This window comes from Rhinolophus ferrumequinum, chromosome 19 (assembly GCF_004115265.2).
Source record: "Rhinolophus ferrumequinum isolate MPI-CBG mRhiFer1 chromosome 19, mRhiFer1_v1.p, whole genome shotgun sequence".
Classification (NCBI taxonomy): domain Eukaryota; kingdom Metazoa; phylum Chordata; class Mammalia; order Chiroptera; family Rhinolophidae; genus Rhinolophus; species Rhinolophus ferrumequinum.
The window spans coordinates 18882443-18906560 of NC_046302.1; the positions used below are offsets into that span (position 1 = coordinate 18882443).

Sequence of the window (24118 nt, forward strand, 5' to 3'; positions counted from 1 at the left end):
GCTGACGCACAATGCCAAGCAGGGGTACCTAGACAGACTTTTGGGGTCTTGGGTCGGTCCCTCCTCTTTTCTTACCCAGTTGCCTATGGCATCTTCCTAATATGCTCTCGGCCTCCAGCACTCCTTTCTCCATCCCACACTACCCTCACACTGGATCTCTAAAGAGCTAATCGGACGGTGTCACCTATTGCTTAAAATCATTCAACAGTCCCCAGTGACTTTAGGATAAAATCTAAACTCATGACACTGAAGGATCTCTATGACAACCCTATGGCCTCTGTAAACCCCGCCAGTCCCATCTATTGCCCACTCTCCAGAGCAAGAGAACTTGCACTTCCTCAAGCATGAAAGCCTCCCCCCACCAGCTCAGCCTCTCATCTTCCCTTCCTCATCTGTCTCCATACTTATTTCCTGTCTCTATCTCCACTCCCACTGGATTGTACATTCCAGGAAGGCAGGAATTAGTACAGGAGCACACACATACGCAGGTGGTGCTCAATCAAGTTAAATCCCAGAATACTTAGGCCACCTGCAGGACTTTGCCCACACCTGCTTTCTCCTCCTGGCTAACGCTTTAGCCTTCAATATGTAGGTCCAGTAAGCAGAGCCTGGCTCTCGCATCAGAAATATCTGCATTAAATTCTAAAATCCCCATTTATTTGTTAGCTGGTGACCTTTTGGGCCTCATTATTCCTTGGCTATGAAATGGAGATAATAGTAGTCCCTACCCTTGTGGAATTGTTGTGAGATTTTAAATAAGGCACATAAAGCATTGGCACAGAGCCTGGCACACAGCAGGCTCCCTATAATTGTTAGCTCTTCCTACTTTGTGAGTCCCCACATCTTCTTAGGTGCCTCACAGCACCCCAAACCTCCCGGGACAGAGCCCTGGCCTCTCTGTGTTATAATTATCTGTTTATCGTCTGTGCTCCTCCCGTTTGCTCTGATTAGACTCCAACTTCTGTCTGAACGAGGGCAATTCTTCTTCTTTGTGCCCCCAGAGCCTGGCTCAGTGCCTGACACTTAAATGGGGACTTAATAAATGCTAGGGAAGAAGAGAAAGAAAAAGACTCAGCCATGAGATGACTACTGGGGGTGGGGGTGTGTCCTCAGTGCCTAATAAAGAAAAACAGGATAACAAAATAAAAATCACTCCGCGGATGAGACTACAAAAATCAACTATGCCTCAGTGCGTGAGGCTGGGGCCACTTGGGCACTGGCCTCAGTTTCTCCAGGCATATACGGAGGACAGACGGCACCCATCACAGCACTCAGAGGCCAGGGGTCCATGGGTCACACAGCTGCAGCTTTGGGGAGAAGCATTGGCCTGGCCAAAAGGGACCCAGCTTGAAAGCTTTAAATGACTTTGTTATTCTGATACAATCTTTAAATGTCTTTGTTATTCTGGCCAGGGTTATTCTGATTCTAAAAGGAAGGACTAGGAAATTCTGCTCATACATGCAGGCTTCAGAGAGTAATAGATACTTGGAAGGCAAAACGTGTTTGCCTAAACTTACCTGGGAGTCATTGAAGGGAAGGCATCCTGCAGCAGCCAGGAGGAAGAGGGCACTGCGGAGAGAGAAATAAAACACACAGCTTCACTTTTCAACTTCAAAGAGTTTCCCAGAGAATGTGGAGGTTGAACTACATCGATTGCAGCTTGGACGAGACCAAGCCCAGTTCCCCTGTGCATCCTCAGAGAACCCCACTGCTTATGTGCTCCGCTGATAAACAGACAGCTCCTTTCTGGTGCTCAGCTAGTCATTTTCCCAGAGACAGCATTTGCAGGACATGTACAAAACCACAGTAGACTCACTTGAGGAAAACAGTATGCCTGCGAAACATAATAAAAGGTTTTTTTACACTGCAGATCCCCAAAAATACAGTAGTGGAAAAGGGCAATCAGGCTACGATTATGCCACTTATGAAAAGGAAGACACCACAGGAAGCACATTAAATAAAACCTTTTGTGCATCACCTTAACCAAATGATCAAACTAAATGTCTCCAGTAATGGGACAGATTTACATCATGTGCCTCCTGATATGCTGTACTGAGAAGGGCACAACGTCACTCAGGTGGCATTCCCGTCAAATATGTATCTCCTGAACTGAATCATGAGGAAACACTGCTACAAACTCAAAGTTAGGGACAGTCCACAAAACAGTGGACTTACACACTGTGAAAATTTGAAGGCAGTGAAAGGCAGAGGAACTGTTCCAGATTAAAGGATACAAAAGAGACACGACATCTTTCGGAGAAAAGATGACTTTAAAAGATAATATTGGGATAAATGGCCAAATTTGAACATGAACTCAATATTAGATGATAGTATTGTATAAGATGTTGATTTTCTAAATTTAATAATTGTGCTATGTATACAAGAGATTCTTATTTTTAGGAGATACACTTTAAAGTGTTTAGGGATAGAGTCATGATCTCTGCAACTTATTCTCAAATGGTCAAGAAAAGAATAAGAATAACTATATATATATTCTCATCTATTTTGTAATATGTACGTATACACACACACGGAGAAAGCAAATACAAAAAATGTTAGCAATGGGTGAATCTCGGTAAAAGATATATAGGAGTTCCTTGTATTGTTCTTGCAACTTTTCTGTAAGTTTAAACCTTTTTCCCAAATGAAAAGTTTTATTATAAAAATCTCTTATACATGCTGAAATATTTACAGATGAAATACTATGGTGCCTGGGATTTGCTGAAGTAAGGCACTGGGTGGAGGCATATGTTGAAAATTGTTGAAGCTGGGTGATGGGTATACGGGCATCATTATACTATCGTGTCTACTTTTATGTGTTTAGAAATGTTCATAATAAAACGGTTTTTAAAAATTTTTGCACAAAAGAATGGGTTCAGTGGAACTGTGGCAGCTGTGTGTGATGCTGGAGGGGAGGTAGGTTGGGGGAGGGGGTTGTCACTTTGTGAGGGTTGTAAATGTCCAACTAGTACATTGTTTTATACACCTGAAACTAATTAAAAAAAAATTCTTGCACAAAAAAAGTAACTGTGCCAATCATAGGTATTTTCAGAAAGCTACCCTCATTCATTAGAAAGTCCATTTAACGTTATCTTTTGGTTCAATAATCATTGGTTTTTAGCATATCTCTTCTGGGTTTCATATACCAAAAGATCTTGCCCTCTAGCTTTCCCCATTCTCTCCTCCTAAAAGAAGGCACCAGAAAGCACAAAACCCACATTATCACATACTCTCTCCCCCACTTTCCATTTTACAATGCAATAAAATATGTAGTGTTGGGCTCGTTTACTACTGAGCATTCCATTAGCCAGCAAGCAGCAAAAGATCAAAGGCATGAACAGAATCAGTGAAGACAGCATTTTCACTCTTAGAGGACTTAGTCATGTGACATCTCACACCAATATATATTCTATATACATGTAGAATTCTATATTTCATATATACATATATATGTAATTGTGGGGACAGAGTCCCAGGGAACAGTTTCCAGGCTTTCGGCCTTGCGTGGGGAAGTGCTGGCTCGGGTAGTGAATGACCATCAACTGTGATTGGTTGGCCATCAGCTGTAACCGGTTAGCCAATTGGCTACTGATGTAACTGCGGGGCTGCGTTGATTGGTTGGTTGGTTGGCAGGCAGAGAGGTGAATGGCGGACTGCAGATCGTGTGGCTACTACTGCGGGTGTCTCCCCCAGCGTCCAGTGAGACTGTAGTGGTATGACTACTCCCCTACCTATGGCTCCGTGGGTGTTCCTTTATAGCCTCACCATATCCTGTGTTCTTTTGTGGAGAGCGGGACCAGAGGCCCCGCAGGCTGCCCCGCACGACATAATACACAACAACCTGATGTTTGTAACCTAAGTATACTGACAATAGTGATACTAATCACTTCAGTCCACAACCCCACACCCCGACAGTCCTCACAATTGTCATCATGTGTAGTCGTGTAGTCGAGCACCCAACAGACTAGCCTGCCTGGCTTTGTCTGAGGCAGGAGGACTGGTAAAAAGGAAGGCTCAGAGCTGAGGCCTCACAGCCCTGGGAATGTCAGGAACGTCTGGACGACGACATGGGACATCCGAGGCACAGGAAGGTTCTCCTTTCCAGCCCACCAACATTTTTTTCTCCAGCCTCACCAACTTTCCAAGAACACACACAAATGAAAGACTCCAAGGCACTTGGATTGCTGAGGGACTCAGAAGCAAAGGGTGGGGTGAGTGGAAGGAAGTGTCAGGAAGGTTTTCTGGGACTGTACAAGAATAGGCAGGGTTTAGGTGGGAGCAGAGGAGAATCCTAATGGGTTTAGTGTCTACCTACAGTGGAAAGCTTTATAGCATATAGGACACTTCCCATCCACAGGCAATGAGCATTAGAGATCCCCTCGGACAGACAACCCCTAGGGGTTGAGGGAAGATGGCGAACAGCCAGGTGTGAGACAGCCCTGCTTTCCAGCCAAACTTGGCCTTGAGCAATACCTGATTGTATCAGGTATTAGAGGGCTTTAATGCCTCTCTTTAACATCTGCTAATCTTTTAAACAGGATGAGTCCTGATGATTCTTTTTTTTCTTTTTTTTCAAGTAGCAGCCTGTAATAAAGGCAAAAAACAAGACTGGATGAAAGTTCAGAAATACCTGAAACAAAAAGTCCTAAATCTGAGTTTCAAAGCATTTCTGTTGGTTTTCTATCTACAGGACTGAGCTTTGCAGCTCCTGTAGAGGAGGCAGGAAGCAGTCAGAGCACACCTGGGCCTCAGGGACCTGTCTGAGAGTGCAGCTGAGTAAACTGAGGCACAGAGGGTGACGACACTTTGCTGTGGCCCAGGATCACAACTCAGATCCCTGGACTCACAGGCCAGTGTTTTTTCCACCACGGGAATTCTTAAAAACCCAATAAACTACAAACATTATTTTTAAAATTTTATGGCTTTCCATGTTTTCATTTTCATTTTCCATCAGTATTGCACAACACTTAGTAAAGTTTTAGGCATCAACAACTAAAATCTAGCACGGGTTGTTTTTGCCTTAGGAATAAAATAGTTCAGAAAAAGAGAGATAGTAAATTTTAGAACAAGACACAAAATTGGGCTGAATGTTTATAATAAATTTCTCTGTGAACTCTCAGGTATGAATCGTCAACACAGAGTTTATCATTCAAGTTAAAAATCAGGTTAAATCTTGTATTTTAGAGGTGTGTGTGTGTGTGTTTGTTTATTTTTAAACTTACCTACAGATCTTTGCAGGAGAAGTTTTCTGTATGAAAAAAAGAGACTTATAGTTAGTCTTTAAAAACCTTTTTTTCTTAAAAGAGAATATTTAGATCAAGAGGCAAAAAAATATTTAAAAATAAGTTTATTGGGGGCTTAACAGTCTGTTGCACTTTAGTATTTGTTGAGGCTTTTTCTGCATGGACCAAATGAAGAATAACTCAGGTTCAGAGTCGATTTACCTCGGCCAACCACCTGGGATGTGCAGTGTTACCACTCTCACCATTAGAATTAGGTTCACTCATGAAAAAAAACACAAAATGATACCAGGGTCAAGCCTTTCAATATCTTCCACACCATGAAAGGGAGAGAGAGAGAAAAAGCGATGTAACCTGCGCAAGAAAAGAAATTAAGCTCATGTTCAACTTCTTTTTCAGTCTGTCTCTTTAAATTTTCCTTTCATTAATCCAGCTCTGACTCTCAGCGGTGCTATAAATTCTCTGGTATGATGTGTGAATTAAGAAACAGAAAAAAGGAGAAGGAACATTTGACTCCACCCCTACAGAGAAGATTTTTAAAAAGGCAAATTGAGGAAATCTAAACTTGGCACTTACAGCTCTCTAAAAAGAAGACATTCTAATGCAGACTCTAGCCTGATTGCCTCTTTTTTTATTAGTCAGTTTAAGGGAATTAGTCCTTTGTACTCAGGAAGACATTTCTAGCAAGGAGAAGCATAAATTGTTCTATGTATGATAGGGGAAACGGTCAGGTGGGGTAACAGATTAATTCTGAACATTTCAGAAGGATTATTTTGTTAGTTGAGGCCAAACTACAATTTTTAACTCCAGTTCAGATAAAGTGTTTAAAAGGGAAGCGCTGACAAGAGAAACATGTGGTTTGCTATGAAGGCAAGCTTCATTACTATATAATCTAGATGCATTGTTTTAATAAAAAGATTCTGTTTGTGTAGGAAGCTGTGGCTGGCATCTTTAGATCCTTCAGTCTCTTTGTGGACCTGCCTCAGTAGAGTTCAGAGGCAATGCCAATCTTGGTTCCACTGCCCCCTGGTGGGAAGACCTATCCCTTCAGTACAGAAAGGATGACACACTCAAGTGACCCGGCTCACTTGGGTAATTGCCCCCATCACGGGGGGGGGGGGGGGGGGGGGGGGGAACGATTCTGAGCTAAACATAAGCAACATCTCAACGGTTTGGCGGAAGAATAGGAACAGAGAGAATACAGATGGAAGGGATAGTTCAACTCTTCCATGAGTAACATGTTCATCTGGCAACTGTTTAGGGGCTTCCATTACAGGGCAGCAAACCAATCCAGTGCCTGAATGAGTTTACCCATTCCACAGAGGAGAGAATCGGTGCTTTTTTATTTTATTGTTTTAAACTCCTCTGACTAAAGGAGCCCAGAACCTATGCAGACTAAAAATGAGCAATACATTCAAGCCTGAGCTCCATTTCCCCAAGGCTCTGAAAACATCTCACGGGTTAATGTCAGGGCATTCACTTTTTCAGGCCCCTTCAGTCCCAAAACTACCCAGTAAAAAGTCCTAATGATATCGTAGGGTTCTAACTGGGTCAGCACACTCCTCAAAAGTCACTGCCAAAAATAACAATAAATACCTGACATTATTCTAGGTTAGCTAACTTATTCTGAGGGCTACTCTCTACATGCATTAACTTACTCACTGCATTACAGGTTACTTAACAGTCTTGGGTTACATGCTACAGATGAGGAGACTGAGGCCCTGAGAAATTAGGTCAGTTGCCCAAGGTCACAGGGCTTGAGACAAGGTGACCTAGCTCCAGAGTGTGACCCTTTATGGTGCCATTCTGCTCCAACCCGTCTGTCAGTCCTGTCATGATACCCTGCCAGCCCTTTCAGGCCGTGAGCCTTCATTTGCTGTCTCTGACTTGGGAGGTGATGACCAGGTTTGGGAACACCAAGTGAGAAGCAGGTTTGGAGAAGCACATCAGTTCCTTCTGATCCCTTTGCATTTCAGATGCTCAGGAAACAGCCAGGCAGAGAACCAGACACCAGCAGGTCATGGGGATCTGAGCTCAGGAGAGAGGTCTAGACTGGAGATGGGGACTTAGGAGTCACCAGTGAACGGAAGGTAGCTGGTGGCATGGGTGTGGATGAGGTTGTCCAGAAAGTGTATGGTGTGGGAACAACAGGCTCCTGAGACGGACCCTGGGAGACCCTGAAGGGCAGGTAAGGGAAAAAAAAGAGATGGACAGAGGGCTGTGAAGAAAGAGCCAGAGACCCAGGAAGAGACCAGCTGCAGCTGGGGGGTGAGGGGGAATGAAGGTCAAGGGGGCTAAGAGAGACAAGAAAAGGGAGAGGGGGTGACGAATGGTGTAAAAGACCAACGGAGTCCCATAAATGAAGCCACCAGTGACTTCAGCCAGAGCAATTTCAGGGTAACGGTGGGGGAGAGGCAGAAGCCAGGGGGATGCGGAGGGGGTGCACAGACAAAGCAGGGTGCCGGCTTTCCTGTCGAGTTTTGGTTTTATGAACACAGCCTTCAGAGCTGGGTTGATGTGAGTGGGTCTCCCAGGGCCTGCTCCGCCCATGGGGGGCTGAGAACACTGAGCATGTTGGTGGGCTCAGGGAAATCAGCCAGCATAGAGGGAGAGGTTAACTACCCATGAACGAGGAGGGTATCCCACGGAGCTACCTCTGAGCAGCAGGCAGGGATGCCAGAGGGCGCACAGGGGTGCAGAGTGGCCTTGGGAAGGGCGCCCACTCTCCTACATACCTGTAAGAGGTATGCTGCCTGAATGGCCCACTGGCTGCTCTCTAGTTTAATAAAAGTTCAAAATTTTGGTATGAACCCATTTCAAATGGGTAGATGTTAGAAAAAGAAAAAAAAGAAACTCCCGAAAGAGGGACCACATTAAAACCACCAGTAATAACGATGGTAAATGCAGCTAAACGTACAGAGCACCTACTGTGTGCCAGAAGCTGTTGGAAGCACTTAACACATGTGCTGCTTTACATCCTCCCAACAACTCTTATGAGTTGGGAGACGTTACCATTCCTTTTCATGGATGGAGGCATAAGAGTGAAGATACCTTTTCGAACTGGTGTGAGGCCGAGCTGGGGCTGGGAAGAATAGGGAATGTCCCCAGGGTGGGCCAATGCCCCCAGCACCCTATGTAAAGTTGGGCCATATACGTATGTCAACGTGGTGTGGGCATGAGCTGTGGGCGGGAATGTTTTCCCCACCAGATCCACAGCCAATCGGGAGATCCTGGCTCAGGCCTGGCCTGGAGTGGCGTTCCACTGAGCTCAACAAGCATTTCCACATGTGTTTGGTGAACTGAAGGGATGTTAAAACCGTGATTCTTGAAATTAGTGACCACTGTCAGGCAGCCTTGACTGGAAACAGATGGCAGGAAAAGGTAGACACTAATTTGGGCCATTAGGAAAAAAAACACAAAAAAACCCCAAAAGGTGTGTCCTTGAAATTTAAAGCAAGGGAAATGAAACCAGCATTTTACATTATCATTTACCTCTTTCCGAAAACACTTCTGGTGCCCACAGATAATAACTTCAGCTACATTATGCAAAGTGAGAAACACAGGAATGGCCTAAAAGAAAGCAGAACAATAAGCATGAAAATATTTTCTTTGATCTCATAATTACATAATTCTTGATTTCTGCTTAAAAATAAAGATCCGTGGGAACTTCTGGCATTCACATGTATAATCCTCTCCAGCAACAATTCTTCTGCATGGATTAGTGCTCTCAGTGGTAGTATTATGCTTGGTAGGGTGAGTGTAGAAGCTCCCCTCCTACAGGTATTCCCATCTACACAAATTTATTAAGCACCTACTATGTGTTGGGCACTGTGCCAGGTGCAGGAGACACATCCTGTGAACAAGGTCACATGATAGGGAGACTGTCCCTATCGAGGTAAGAGCTCTGGTGGAGCCCACAGAAAGGCACACGTGACCATTGTGGGAGAGGAAGCCTTCCCGGAGGAAGAGAAGTTCAAAGTCTAAATGAGAAGAGAATGATGAACTCGAGTGGGCCAAATAAAAACAAAGGGGATAGAGAGTGTGGCAGGCAGAGGAACACACAACAGCCCAGAGAAGAGAGTGAACCCGGTTCCTCTGGGAACTGGGGGAAATTGAGCCGGGTGGAATATAACATGGAAGGGAGAAGTTGGGGAGAGGAAGATGGAGAGGAAATCACAGGCCATGCCAAGGAATCACGGCTGTGCCAAAGGCCATGGGAGCCACTGAAGTTAAAGCAGACAGAGACATGATTTGATCTGTGAGTTTAAAGGAACTTGGGCTGCTGGGTAGAGGACAGGAGGCAGAGATGGTTGCAAAAGTCTAGGGGTATGGTAGAACGGTAGACTGAAAAATTGCCCCCCTCCAAAAACAAAAAAACAAAAAAAAAACAACTAGCTGTGCTGATCCCTGAACCTATGAATGTCACCTTACATAGCAAAAAGGGGTCTTTGCAAACATGATTAAGTTGACAATCTTGAGACGGGACATTTACCGTGGATTATCCAGGCGGGCTCTAAATGCAAAGACATGTATTTATAAGAGAAAGGCAGAGATTTGACAGATGCAGAGAGGAGGCGATGTGACCACAGAGATAAAGATTAGAGTGCCGTGGCCACAAATCAAGGAATGCCAGCAGCCACCAGAAGGTGGAAAAAGCACGGAACATATCCTTCCTAGAGCCTCTGGAGGGAGTATAGCCCTGCTGACACACCTTGATTTCAGCCCAGGGATGCTAATTTTGGACTTCTGGCCTCCAGAACTTGGAGAGAATAAATTTGTATTGTTTTAAGCCACCCAGGGATGGTGTAATTTGTTACAACAGCCACAGGAAACGAAGACAAGTAATGGTAAGATGGTGGCCTGGAGTTGGTAGTGGCAGTGACGATGAAGAGCATCCACATTCAGGAAATAGTCAGGAGACTGAACTGAGAGAAATATTGGAATGACTGGAATCAACCTGGCACCCCCAAAATGGGTGTCATGTACATATGTGACACTCCGGTGGGTTATTAAGACACACAGAGGACCCACTGCGTATTGACTATTGCGGGGCTGGTGCTAAGAAACGCAGTCTCTCCCAATTTGACAGTCTTGACAAGGTGAGGGAGAAGGGTTAATGGGCGTGGGATTTTGTTATTTCTCTGTTGATGATGACAATGGTGTTTCCTGAAAGGCAGAAAAAGGTAAAGCATATGTATGGGTTTGGCATCAGACTGGTTCAGGCCTCAGCTCTAGCGTCTGCCAGTGGAGCCAGTGGAGGGCACTTACCCAAACTTTCGTTAACTGCTCTGTAGTATGAATTACAAATACCTATGACCTGGAGCTATTGGTGGGTGGAAAACAGAAATAATGTAGGTACAGGGCCTAGGTGAGTGGTTCAGGAGCACTGCTCCAAAGGGTCAGTGTTACCTGGTACCAAGCTGACCTTCAGTGGTCTCCACAAGGACCCTGTGCTGAGAAATTGTTCCAGCTTAGAGGACCCGCTGCTCACTGACCTCCAGATGGATTCAGTGTTTCTCTTTTTAGAGGATATACCTTTACCTTATTTTTAACACTTTTATAACTTCATAGCATTGACCTATTTGAGCATTTTGTTCTAACTTGCACCGTTTTATTTCTTTTAGAGTTCTTGCCTTTTTAAAATATTTTCTACTTTTATCTTTCATTAACAGTTCAACTCAAGCTGTTTTTTTCCTTTTAAAATCAAACTTGATTTGAACTATTTGGTATTTGTTTTGTACTTTTTCATTCCTCTTTTTATTCAAAACATTTTATATTTTGAAATATTTTATGTGTTTTAAGATTATTAGAGTTTAAAAAAAACAAACACAAAAAAAGCCTGGTTTTATCCAGTAGACCCATTTGTAAACATGGTCCTTGTCCTTCTAGTTCTTGGCTTGAGAAGATAGCAAAGAAAATCTTGGACAGGTTAATCATGTGACACATGATAGTGAATATAAAAAGGAAACCTGGATCTTATTTATTTAAAATTAGGACCTTATGCTTTTCCCTCTTTGACTATGAAATCAGTAATGAGATCAGATTTAAGACAGAGATTATAGAATTCTAGACCCTAACCCTAGACCTCAAGGAGGCTTAATTTTCTCAATTTTATAAACTGGACAGATTTCTCAATCTCCCTTGGTCCTACTCTGATTAGATATAGATTCTGGAAAAGGATCTATCTATACGTATAAAATTGATTTTAAAGTACACTAATAATAGCTACCAATAATATGTTAAGCACCAGGCTAATAATTTTAATTGCATTCTCTTATTTAAAGCTCCTCCCAACAACTCTATTAGTGGATATTACCTTGATTTATAGACAAGGAAACCAAAGCTAAGATGTGGAAACTTGCTGGAGTGCTCATAGCAAGTTCAGGAAGAGCCATGACTCCAGTCCAGGCCTGTCTAGCTGCCAAGCCCATGCTGCTAGCCTCGATGTTATAATACCCAAATTATGTCAAGCCCCCCAGAGTAAACTTCCTGGACCTATAGCTATCTGAAGTTCACTATGACCGATGTGTGCCAAATCCTGCCAGTTTGCTTCCTCCAGTAATAAAACTGGTCTAAAATGGATGATCTAAAATGGATGAACACAGAGTAAAAACTCTATGCCATTTCTTTAATATATATATATATATACACATATATTTGTATATATATGTATATATATGTGTGTATATATGTGTATACACACACACACACACACATATTTTTTTTTAAATTGGGGAATATTGGGGAACAGTGTGTTTCTCCAGGGCCCATCAGCTCCAAGTCAAGTCGTTGTCCTTCAATCTAGTTGTGGAGAGCACAGCTCAGCTCCAAGTCCAGTTGCCATGTTTTCAAGTCCAGGGGGCACAGCCCACCATTCCATGTGGGAATTGAACCGGCAACCTTCCGCTCTAACCAACTGAGCCATCAGGCCGCCCCTCTATGCCATTTTTAAAAGGCATATTTCCATTTCTACTTTTAAAAATTTAAATCTGAATTTCTCAAGCCACTTTTTTCTACTGAGAATTTATCAGGCTTTAGAAATAGTAATTCTACAATTGACTATATCAGTGTCCATAGATATCTATCAAAAACAATATTAAGGCAGTGTAAACATTTAATTACTGATTTTTCCTTGGCCTCTAACTGTGCACGAGTCCCAGTCTGATCTATACTAATAGTTTAGGAGACCCGCTAGTGATTGATTATATTAGAAAACCAGCCCTTTGTTATCTTTAGAGAGTGAGGGCCAGCAGGACTTAACTTTTGTCAGATCAGATCAAAACTTTGAGAAATGAGAACAGTAATAGCAAGAGTTAAGATTTATTTAATACTTATTATATGCCAAACACTGTTCTAACTGCTTTATATATTTAATCTTTTTAATAACTCTATGAGGTAAATGCTATTAGCATCCCCATTATACAGATGAGAAAAATGAAGGGATATATTCTGGTTCTTCTTTTAACTTGCCTCTTAATAATTGGATGATCTAGATACTTGCTTACTGCTAAAGAGAACAGAAAAATACGCATGTCTTCCACATTGTCATGACTGTAGGAATGGCCATCTTTCATCAGGAAAAATGACCCAAGATTAACTATCATAAAGCCCAAATAATCATTTTTTGACACAAATGTAATTGACCAAATTCAGCTACACTGCAGGCCAGTTCACTTAGTTGCTTAGGGCCACAACTTGCAACTTATTTATTCTTATAGTCTGTTAGCTGAAAATTCAGCATTTCATCCATGTACCATTGGAAATTTTTCTCTGGCTATAAAGAGAAATGGGTAATTATTACTTAAAAAGTGTCATTATTCCCATACTTCCCAGACTTCAATTTTGAAGCCTTGATTATTGTTTGTTCAGGTGTTAGAACTGACTTAGAACAGTTTGCTATGGAAAATTGTGGCCCTGCCCACAAGCGTGGCCTTGGGTCACTCTACAGACATGTGGGTGACTTCCTTATTGAAGCATGAGTTCTGGGTCAGCTTCTTAATTTTTATAAAAGAATGTCAATCCTACCTTCTTTTTGGGTGATTTTAAAATGTGTTGGCATAGCCTTAATCTATAATATAGATTAACTGTACTCTAGGCCCTTGCCAAAGAATATATCTTTGAACTTTTGGCTGCCCAATTTTTATCAAAATCGTTCATGCCAGAAATAATGTTCCTAGAGGAGAGCCTAAAGGCAGTCTGCCCACCTGTGAAGGGAGCCAGAAAACTAGACAGCAGTGGTTTTAGCCCCAGAGAAAAACTCCTACTGAGCTGTGCTATGTCGTCATGCCTTGAACATACATTAAGAATTCTAGAAACTAGGCTACTGTTGTGTTTGTTATAAAGATTTTACTGAAGACTCCTCCCTCACAAAGTTGCCCTGTCTACCTTTATGAGGACTCAGGACCTGAGAGCAAGGAAGAGCTTTGCTTTTCTTCAGCAATGGCCCCGCTCTTATCTTATAAGTACTGAGTCTTGTTAACTTTTTTTATTTGGCTACAGAAAGCCGAGGGCCGAATTCAAGGCCAAACTATATTTCTTTTGTAAAGTATTATGGCATAAATTTCTACATGCTAAGTCTCTCTGTGGGCTTACCTAGTTCTTCTTCTGCTACACTTTACCAAGATTTCTTTTAAAATTCTATTCATAAAAAATGTTTTATTTTAATCACGTTTATTTTTTTAAGCCAACACATGTCCTTTTTGGAGAGTGATGAGGTCTTTATACAGGTGTATATGTGTGTATAAATGAACACATTTACAAACTGATTAGCAGGAAGTAAATTTAAGTGCTTATTTACATTAATTTTATTATTTTGTCATTAGATAGCAAACTCCTTGAGGGCAGAGGACCAGACTCCATGCTTTCCCAGTGGATCTCCAGTACATGTGTGGAGGCCGTTTCAGTCCTTCATTTGTGCATCACACAAAATAGCTGACCCATGTAGGGGCCTTGCTATATGAAAAATAGACATCTGAAAATACCAGGAGCTCCTCCGGCGTGGTAAGATGCACGGGAGTAGCAAAGGCGTAAGGGGTGGCATCAGTTCTCCAGCTTGCCCACGTGGGAACATAAACGCATGGGCTAGAACTGAGGGCAGACTGGCCTGCTCTCCGTGAATGGCGGCTCCTCTCACACTTTTCACCCCAGTGCATAGAAATAAATTCGGTGAAACTAAACATGCATGTCACACAGCACCCAAAGGAGTTCTGAGCAAGGCAAGCGGGAGAACATCAGCATCCTCTCCTCTTCATAGAATCCTCGAGAAAAACCTCTACTGGAGCACAGGGTTTTTAGAAATAAACATATATTTTAAATTGGGGTAAAATATACACATGAAGTTTACTATTTTAGCCATTTTTAAGTGTACAGTTCAGGGGCATTAAGTACACTTACACTGTTGTGCAACCATCACCACCGTCTATGTCCAGAAATTTTTCATCTTGCAAAACTGAAACTCCATACCCATTAAATAGTAACTCCCCATTCTCCCCTCTCATAGTCTCTGGAAAGCACCATTCCACTTTCTGTCTCTGTGAGTCTGACTACTCTAGGTACCTCATAAAAGTGGAATCAGAGAGTAGTTGTCCTTTTGTGACTGGCTTATTTCACTTAACACAATGTCCTCAAAGTTCATCTATGCTGTAGCATGTGTCAGATTTCCTTCCTCTTTAAGGCTCAATAATATTCCATGTGTGCATATACCACAGTTTGTTTATCCATTCATCCACTGATAAGATACTTGGGTCACTTCCTGTGGTGCGGGAGACCCTGCTCGCTGCGCCATTGGTCGTGCGGGGCGGCCTGCGGGGTCTCTGGTTCCGCTCCCCGCATGAGAACACAGGATATGGTGAGGCCAAAAAGGAACACCCACAGAGACATAGATAGGGGAGTCATACCACTATCATCTCACTGGAGGCACTACAGTCTCACTGGAGGCTGGGTCCACACGACCCGCAACCTGCTGTCTGCTTCTCTGCCTGCCAACCTACTGACTTCCCAACCAGCACAGGTGTGGCAGTTATGTCAGTGGCTAATTGGCTAACTGGTTACAGCTGATGGTCAATTAGCCACAGCTGACGGCCATCTACTACCCGAGCCAGCACCTTTCCACGTGAGGCCGAGAGCCTGGAAACTGCTCTCTGGAACTCTGTCCCCACACTTCCACATTTCGGCTATTGTGAATAATGCTGCTATTTACATGAGTACACAGATATCTGTTCAAGTTTCTGAATTCAATTTTTTTAATTCCTTGGAAGAGGAATTGTTGAATCCTATGGTAATTCTATTTTTAATTTTTTGAGGCTCAACCATACTGTTTTCCACAGCAGATGCACCATTTTACTTTCATAAAAGCAATGCACAAGGGTTCCGATTTCTCCACATCCTCACCAACACTTGTTATTTTCTGTATTTTTGATAATTGACAACCTAACGGGTGTGAAGTGATATCTCATTATGGTTTTGATTTGCATCTTCATGGGTTCATTGGCCATTTATATATCTTGTTTAGAGAAATGTTTATTTATGTCCTTTGCCCAGGTTGTTTGGGTTTTGCTGTTTTCTGTATGTTCTGGATATTAATCTCTTATCAGATAAATGATTTGCAAATATTTTCTCCTATCCTTGGGCTGCTTTTTTACTCTGTTGATAGTGTCTTTTGATGCACCAAAGTTTTTCATTTTGATGAAGTCCAATTTGTTTTTTCTTTTGCTGCATGTGTCTCTGGTGTCATATCCAAGAACTCATTGCTAAGTCCAATGTTGTGAAGTTTTCCCTCGGAGCTCTATTTAATAGTCACTTTATAAGGGTTATGGAGAACATCTTTAGATAGAGCAAGAAGATAACTAAAATCCAGAGGAGGGTTTTACTATTTTGCCAGAGAGCCCACGTCTCAATAAGGAATCCTTGCAGTTGGACTCTGGTTGGCTCTGGTAAGAAAATGTGAAAGAGGAGAGCTGCCTCCAATCAGCTGTAACAGGGAACACTAGAGGACGACTCTCCATTCTATGTCAATATTGACGCTCTTTTCCTATGTGGATCCAAGTTCCTTTACATGATATTGGAGCCAAACAAGGGGGAGGGGACCCAAGGGCTCCAATGTGCTTCGCTGAGTAACTTACTCCACATGGGTCTAATTATCCATGTGTGTTTCCTCACCAACACCCCCATCCAATCTCCACCCCAAGTGATGAGTGAATGTTGTGCTCATGAAAGACAGAAACCCTGACAAGCAATTAGGGAAGGACCAAGATCAAAGAGCTGGGTAAAAAACCAAGTCCAGACCTGTCAAGATGCCTTAACTTAGATTTGCAGAGTCTCTCCAACTGCTGACCCTGGTTTCCCCAAGCAAGAAAACAGCATGGTTTGGGCCGCCAAATCACCAACACCAGGATGACCTCTCACAGGCAAGTTGACTAATGTATGCATTTGCACATCTGTTCTAAACACTCACTGACTTTGAGGTAATCCTGTCTAGCCGAGAAGGCTTCTGGCCAGGAAAGTATGACAAGAGTAATAATGACCAGTCAACATAGCACTGTCCGTCCAAAGACTGGCCCTCACGCCATCAGAGCCACCATCGCTGTGACCACATTCAGTGTAGAAAAGCTGGAGAAGCAGACCCAAAATAGCCTGAGTAGAACGGAGAGCAACTACATGGCTCTGTCCCCTCAACTACATGGTTCTGTCCCCTCCGCCTCGCTCAGTCTTGAGGGGCTGATCTCCTTTGGTGGGTGTGATTTGGGGAGGAAACGGTAAGCTTTGCAGATAAACTGCATAGTTGACCAGCTTGGGTTTGCGTCTCTGCTTTAACATTTATGAGTTATTGGTCTTGGTCAAATCATTTGCATTCCAGTTTCCTCCTCTGTGAATGGGAGTAATTAAGTCTGACTTCATCTGTCATGAAGGTTGGCAATGGGAAGTGCCCGGCAAAGGAACATTCATGGTGGCTTTTCCAATAGTGAGCTGTGTATCTCACTGACACTGCCTGAAGTTTCTCAAGGTCAGGAACAGCGATTTATTTGTCAAGCCCCCAGCACATAGTAGATCCCCAATAAATATCTGCTGAATGGAGAGCCACAGAAGAATCTCTTTCCCTTAACTCTGTATATCATTTGGTTGTGAGCTTGAGGTGGAAAAACCAATAAAGGCTCTGTCCCCACAGAGCCTTTGCAGAGTTAAAGGAGCTTCCTCTCAGGGGTTGCACATCAGGAAAACAGCTTTAAAGTCTTAGTCACAGAAAGGAGGCCTTTACAGAGCAGAGCTACCTAGAAAGTGTTTTGCATAACAATACACCCACAGATTTTTAACTGAGCACTTTTCCTCCCAATTCCTCATGGATTCATTAAACTGACAGCGTGGCGCCAGCACTTTGCTGCCTGTTTTCTATCTAACACAAGCTGTATGAGTGCCTCATGTTTAATCCACTTTGTGAATTTTTAAGCAACTATGTGAAAACAAAAAAACTCGAAAATAAAGAAAAGATGCTGGGTTAAGTTATTTCACCTAAAAACAATGTGTGTCTGCTTTCTTCCCTCCTCTTTCCCTACCCGGGTATGTTTGGGTTTTTGGCTGTTTCCCTTTGCTCAGAGTTTGAATTGTGGCAGCTTCTTTTTGCGTGTCAAAGAAGGCTGTGCTCTAGGTCAATGCCACTCAAAGTGCTGGTCTTCAAGAAGATAAGCAGTCAGAATGCAAACCAATGCATTGCTTCCTTCTACAAAAAGTATTGCTGTGAAAAAAGAAAAGTCAGCTCAACTAAACAGTGTGTTCAATGCTGAAGTTGATGCATATTCTGGCACCATCTCCTGCGGACAGGTAACACAGAGCTCACAGACTGGCACCGCCTGTGGATCCTACCTCCAGAAACATTGTTCTGGGTTACAGAACTCCCCATTTGCCTGAGAATGTTCTAGACTGACATTTACAATGGACTTTTGAGGGGGTTTTGACCACCTAATATCCTTATCCCTTCTTTTGGTAAAGCACTCCAATATAGAGGGTCTGCCATACCTTCTCTGAGTCTGTGGGATCCAGGTGGGGATCCTGTATGAGGGCAGGCTAAATAGTATTCTGAGTCTCTTCAGTCACAGTGACTGGTTCAGGGAGGCCATGATCCAGGGCCAGCCAATCAGCATAATTCCATCCTCCTGGTTAGCTTTCCGACCTGGGATGGGCAGTAGCCCTGACTGATGCAAGCAGAGTGAATCTTGGGACTCAGGCAGGAGCTATCTTTCCATTAGACTTAAAATATGGAGGATGTGAGTCTGGAGTCAATAACACCCATGACGGGAGAGCCTGGCTACGAAATGGGGCAAAGACAGAGAGACAGAAACTGGATTCTGAGTATGTCACTGGAACCTCTGGATCAAGCCTTGCCTGAAGCAGCTATTCCCCCTCTGGCTTTTCGGTTATATGAACCAATGAATTTCTCTTTGATTTAGACCAGTTTGTGAGCTTTCTAACACTTGCACCAAAAAGAGTCTGAAGTTATGCATGACTGCTATTCCCTGGACTCATTCTACAATCTGTACGTATTGGTCCTAACGAGCACATCTGAAAAGGCAAAAGGTCAGAGGAGCTGCAACTATCTGGAACCAAGACTTTCCACACTTGAGTTCCTTCTTCTGTCAGGTGATGAACATCTGCCTTACCTCTCAGGTAACTATGAGAATCACATACAAAGATATAGGAAAAAAATCACTCTGGAAACATATGAAACAGCACATACGAAAATATTGTTGTTATTAGCACAACAATAATAGCAAAATTCTGGCATCCATAACTACCCAGATCCTATTAAAACCTTTAAAAGGCTTTGGACAACACATTGGTTTTGTTTTTGTTTTTTTTTTAATTTATTTATTTTTATTAGTTTCAGGTGTACAAAGCAACATAATAGTTAGACATTTAAACCTCTCTACACTTTTTTTTTTTTTCTATCAAATGCTCTTCTGTGCTGTACGAGAGGGAGCACCCTCTGCAGGTCACAGGCTGTAAAGTGAGGCAGCAGACTTGCAGGAGCCTGACAGAATCACGAAGAGGCAGCGGAAAGCCAGTGCAGGCCTTCTGTTCTGGCTGTGCACCACCAGGCACGGTGGGTCATTTCCTAGGCCCACACAGGACGTTTCTCCCCCACTGCACACATCATCCCGTCCACTTATGCTTATAAAGCATGAAAGAAAAATGACGATTTCATTTAGAAATTATTGCTATTAATTCTCAACTGCTATTTTGCAACTTTGGAGTTGTCCTAACAATACCGTAATACTGTTACCCAGTTAAGCAGATCTTGCTTGTTTGTTGTTACCGTTTTCATATCTGAGACTTAAGGGACCAACATAAAAACCAACTTTACATTGTTTTGCAAATTTTGCATTTTTTCAAAAATAGGAACACAATCATTTTCTGATAAAAACAGTTAGTAGTCAGGGTACAAAACGGGAAGAAGCATTATTACCATTACTGATTGTTAAGCCATGTTCTGAGTCTCCCGTCAATGGTGGTATTAATGGCTTCTCGTTTGATGGCAAAATAACTAAAATGTTGGAGTTCTATATAATGTAACTGGAAGAAGTTTGTTCTTCACAGTTCGCACCTTTGAGGAACTCGATCCTGGGGGGGATGGGGTAGGAGGATAGAATGAACACTTGTTTCACTAGCATCCCCATGTTACTGGTTGTTAACTCTGTGCCAGGCATGTACAAGCACATCCACGACTGAACCCAGTATGCCCTGGGGCCACATTACCAATGGGCAAGGTTATAGTTCCCTAGAAGCAAGAAGCAGGTGAAACCCTCTCTGCCTGCGCCTGAGGGTGGCTTGAATTGAAGCAGATCAGGCTGGCCCTGTCTATGGCAGGCTCCACAAATGTCGCTACTCTTTCTTCCCACATCTCCACCTTATAAAACAAGTTGGCCATTCCCTGTTATCTGTTCATCTTCAATTTAGGGAGGGGGGTAAAAGACCCCATGTTGGCCTCAGGTCCAAGACTTGTTGTCTAATCTAGCTATACCATTATTAAAGCTGATGCTTTGTCCCCTATTGATCCAGGGCACAACATGTGAAAAGGAAAAGGGGCAAAAGACAAAGGGCTGTCCCCCCAAAACCTCTAACACTTACCAGTCTGGACAATGCTCTGGAACCAGCATAAATGATACCCACAAACAGCACGGATGCAGGAAGCCACGTCAAAACATCAGATCTAGAAAGAGGAAAAGAAGCCATAATACTTCTGTCACTTTATGTCCAAAAGACCTAGCTGGAAGGTATTATCCTTCAGATGCACCAAATACGTGACAGTGGTTATCTAAGCAATTCTGAGGGACTCAAGGAGTGTGACATGGTCTGTATCCATCGAGAATGATCAAGGCTGATGAAGCCATCATGCCTACAGCCCGTCACTCTTTCCACTACTTAGTGTTACTGATCCCACAACAGGGCATAGATTGAACTGGATATGGATAAGCCTTCCTGCAGGTTTGGAGAGAGAACAAGTCTGATATTTTTAGGGGGTCAATAAACACTACTCTTTGAATTTGCATAGTCAGAAGTTTTGAACCCAAACCATATGGTTGAAAAATTAAAAAGGCTCTTTATTATATTAAAAAGGCAATATATCGAACAGCTCCCTGGAACCATAGCAAAAGGAACCACAGCGTCAAAGGACAGAATTTAAAAATAAAAGAGTGCTAGAACTTGCGTTGGGTGGCCATGTGCTGATTTCTTCAACCATTAACCTGGCATGCCACTTTCAGGAATCTTTAAGGACTTGGTGCGTCTGTGGCCACACCAAGAACAGCTTTTTAAAAATACAGTTTAGCATCTTGCTCTCCTCAAGAAAAGCAAAATCCCTGTTTTTACATGGAGTGCATATCACTGGGCTTGCAACTTGCTTCCCTCATCAGTTATAAATGCATGCGGTCCACTAATTCACGTTCCAAGAGTAATTCTAATAATAGATATAAATAAACGACCATTCCAGCAGGATATAACAAAATAATAACAACTAACTCAATGAACTGCTCTCCTGGGATGGTGCCTGCTCAAGAAATGATCTTTGTTCATTTTATTAGCATGGGCAGGCACTCCATCCATGATGAGACCTGCTTTTGTGCAACTTTCCAGGGAAGATGGCATTAAAATGTTTCCAGTCTCTTACTAGGCCTTCGAGCTCTACTTCCCACTTCCCATACATGTGTACATTTGTTCAGCAAATACTTATAGCAACGTGGAAGGTGCTTACAGCATCAGAATTATTAACGGCAACATCACAGTTGACATTTGTTGAGCACTTACTACACACCAGACACTGTGTGTACTAAATGTTTTTTACACTGTATCTTTTTAAAACATGCACAACAATCTTATGAGGAAAGAATTATTATTATCCCCATTGTGCAGATGAGGAAAGTGAGGCACAAAGAGTTTAAACATTTGCCTGTGGTCAGAAGAGCTGGTCATGGCAAAGCCAGAATTTGAATTCAGGTCTGTCTGACTTTAAAGCCCTAGCTTTTAACCACCCTTTCATACTTCACCCTCAAGGACCTCGTAATCTAATGGGAGACATGGACATATAAACAGCTAAGCTATACATACATGATTTTGCTTGGGTAGCAGACTAAACAGCTAATTATCTAAGGAATCTTCTCTGTTACTATGAGTCCAGCTATAATAATAGATGTCTGCACTTCCAACCAAAAGGTGAACAGAGAAAGGAAGATCCTCCATCCTAATGGGTTAAGCGTAACGTCAGTTAATTGCTACTCTTCTAGGAAAAGGCTTTCCCATTAGACATCAAGGGTCAAGGGAGACAGGATCCAGAGCCATGGCCTGCTGTGCACCGGAAAGAAGCCCGGAGCATATACTGTAGGGAGCACTGATGAGGAAGGAAGGAGTGCACTGGGCGAATGGGAGCTGGCCTCGATGCAGCAGGCCCAGACCTCTGGAATGCAAGGTCAGTGAGGCCCCAGACATTTATTTGTGCTCCGTTCCCTCTCAAACAAAGAGAACTGCCGAGCCACGTACTCCGAGAGACATTAGGGTATCTGAGAAGCCATGGACGTTTGGAAAAGAAAACACGGCTAGGGAACATCTTGTATTTTCACCCTTTCACCCTAAAATAAAAAGAAATAATTTTAACTAGAAAAAATATACATAGGTCTAGTTAGAGATTTCTGGGAGATGCTATAGGGCAGCTGTGTGAGCATTTGGCTCCAAATATGGGACTACGAGCCAGGCCCAGGGGCACTGCTGCTTCTGTTCTCTGCAATCATCTCACTCAGGGCCCATCTTCAAGGTGGATGGAGTCGGAGCCACGTGCATTAGTGGTGGGACTCTAGATACCTGCAGAAGTGATTGGTTACAGAGCCCTTCCTTGGCCTCGTCCCCAGCTTTTTATCAGTGAGACAGCTGCCTTCCTGTGTCACACACCGATATAAAACTCCAGCCGTTATTAATAATAAATGTGAGTCACTGGAAAAAATTGCTGCCAAACCAGGTAGGGGCAAGACAGACAAGTGTGAAAGGATAGGGGGGAAAGGAAAAATAATTAAAAATTGAGAAGGATTCTCCATTCATATCGTTTCTAAGTATCAAAGTTCTCATTTTACTGAAAATCATAGAACACATGTTAAGTGTCGTTTCATTTATGCATGAAAAGATTTGAGGGAATACTAGTTGACAATCCATATATAAAGGAAACGCTTTACCAAAAGATTAAGAAATTAATGTATATTTATACATCTTAAATTAAAATAAATTGTTTCATCAAGCGATGATTCTCTGATTTATCTGAGTTTCAATGAACCCACTAATTACCTGACAAAGTCAGATAAGGGAATTATTGTAAATATTATTAATGTCTCCCCTATCTCTCAACTAAATTATAACTTTCATAGATAGAGGTGAGAACCATGTGTATTTTGTTTATATAAATAAATGTAAAACATTACATTGATGAATGTTACGAAGGAGACTACAGGCTGTGCTATACCATAAGGGTATCTGACCTAGTCAGTGAGGATAGGGAAACCCTACTCAGATAAGTGATGTTTGAAATAAAATCCAAACTTAAACTGGGCATAGAGTGTGGGTTAAAGCAATAGAAGGGACATAACATTTCACGTGTAAATATAGCATGTGAAAATGCCCTGTGGCAAGAGAAAATTGAAGGCAAGTGTAGCTTGAGTAGATGGAGAGACAAATCCAAAAGTAGGGAGGGTGTAATATAATCCGATTTGCTTTTTGAAAAGTTTGGCTACAGTATAGAGAATAGATTGGAATGGGGTTGGGGATATGACGGCAGGACATTAGTTAGATGGACATTGTAGTAGTCCAGACGACGATGGACAACATGGACCAACTTGAGACATCAATAGAACTTGGTGGTCATTTCTGCTAAGGGGTGAAGGATATAAGACACCAAGGATGACTCCTAGGTTTCCAATTTGAATAGTGGAGGGATGGTGGTGCACTAGATATGAAAAAGTGGAAGAGGTTTGATTGGGACAATCATGAACTCAGTCTAGAAAATGGTGAACTTGAGATGCTTTTGGAATACCCAAGCAGAGATGTCAAGTAGGGAATTGGATATAAGGGTCTGGGGATCCTCCCCTGCTCTCTAGTGAGCAAGAATGCACTATTAAATGTGTCTTATATTTGATTTTCCTGTATTCCCTTATCCCCCGGTTTTGAGGATAAAATTCAAATGTATTTTCTTCAATGTAATTTCCCCCTTGGTCCAGTACTCTCAGCAATGAGTGTCTCAAGGTTTGGTAAGACTTTCTCACAAACCCATTCTTCATCAACTGTCAATTCCTGAATTCTACGCAACACCGATCTCATGAAATTTACAAGCAAGTGGGAGAGATGGACAGCACACA

At 42.6% G+C, this 24118-nt stretch overlaps 1 protein-coding gene across 4 annotated transcripts in view; it reads right to left on the reverse strand.

Annotated features, from left to right (window-relative positions):
* Positions 1 to 24118, reverse strand: part of TMEM241 (transmembrane protein 241) — a 113336-nt gene that overhangs the window by 63551 nt on the left and 25667 nt on the right. For all 4 annotated transcript variants that reach the window (XM_033135723.1, XM_033135721.1, XM_033135722.1 and 1 more), the window contains exons 5-8: positions 20358 to 20439; positions 8733 to 8810; positions 5223 to 5248; positions 1518 to 1569 (exon numbers count right to left, since the gene is read on the reverse strand). In XM_033135723.1, the coding sequence (XP_032991614.1) occupies positions 1518 to 1569; positions 5223 to 5248; positions 8733 to 8810; positions 20358 to 20439 (238 nt within the window). The remainder of the gene's footprint in view (positions 1 to 1517; positions 1570 to 5222; positions 5249 to 8732; positions 8811 to 20357; positions 20440 to 24118) is intronic.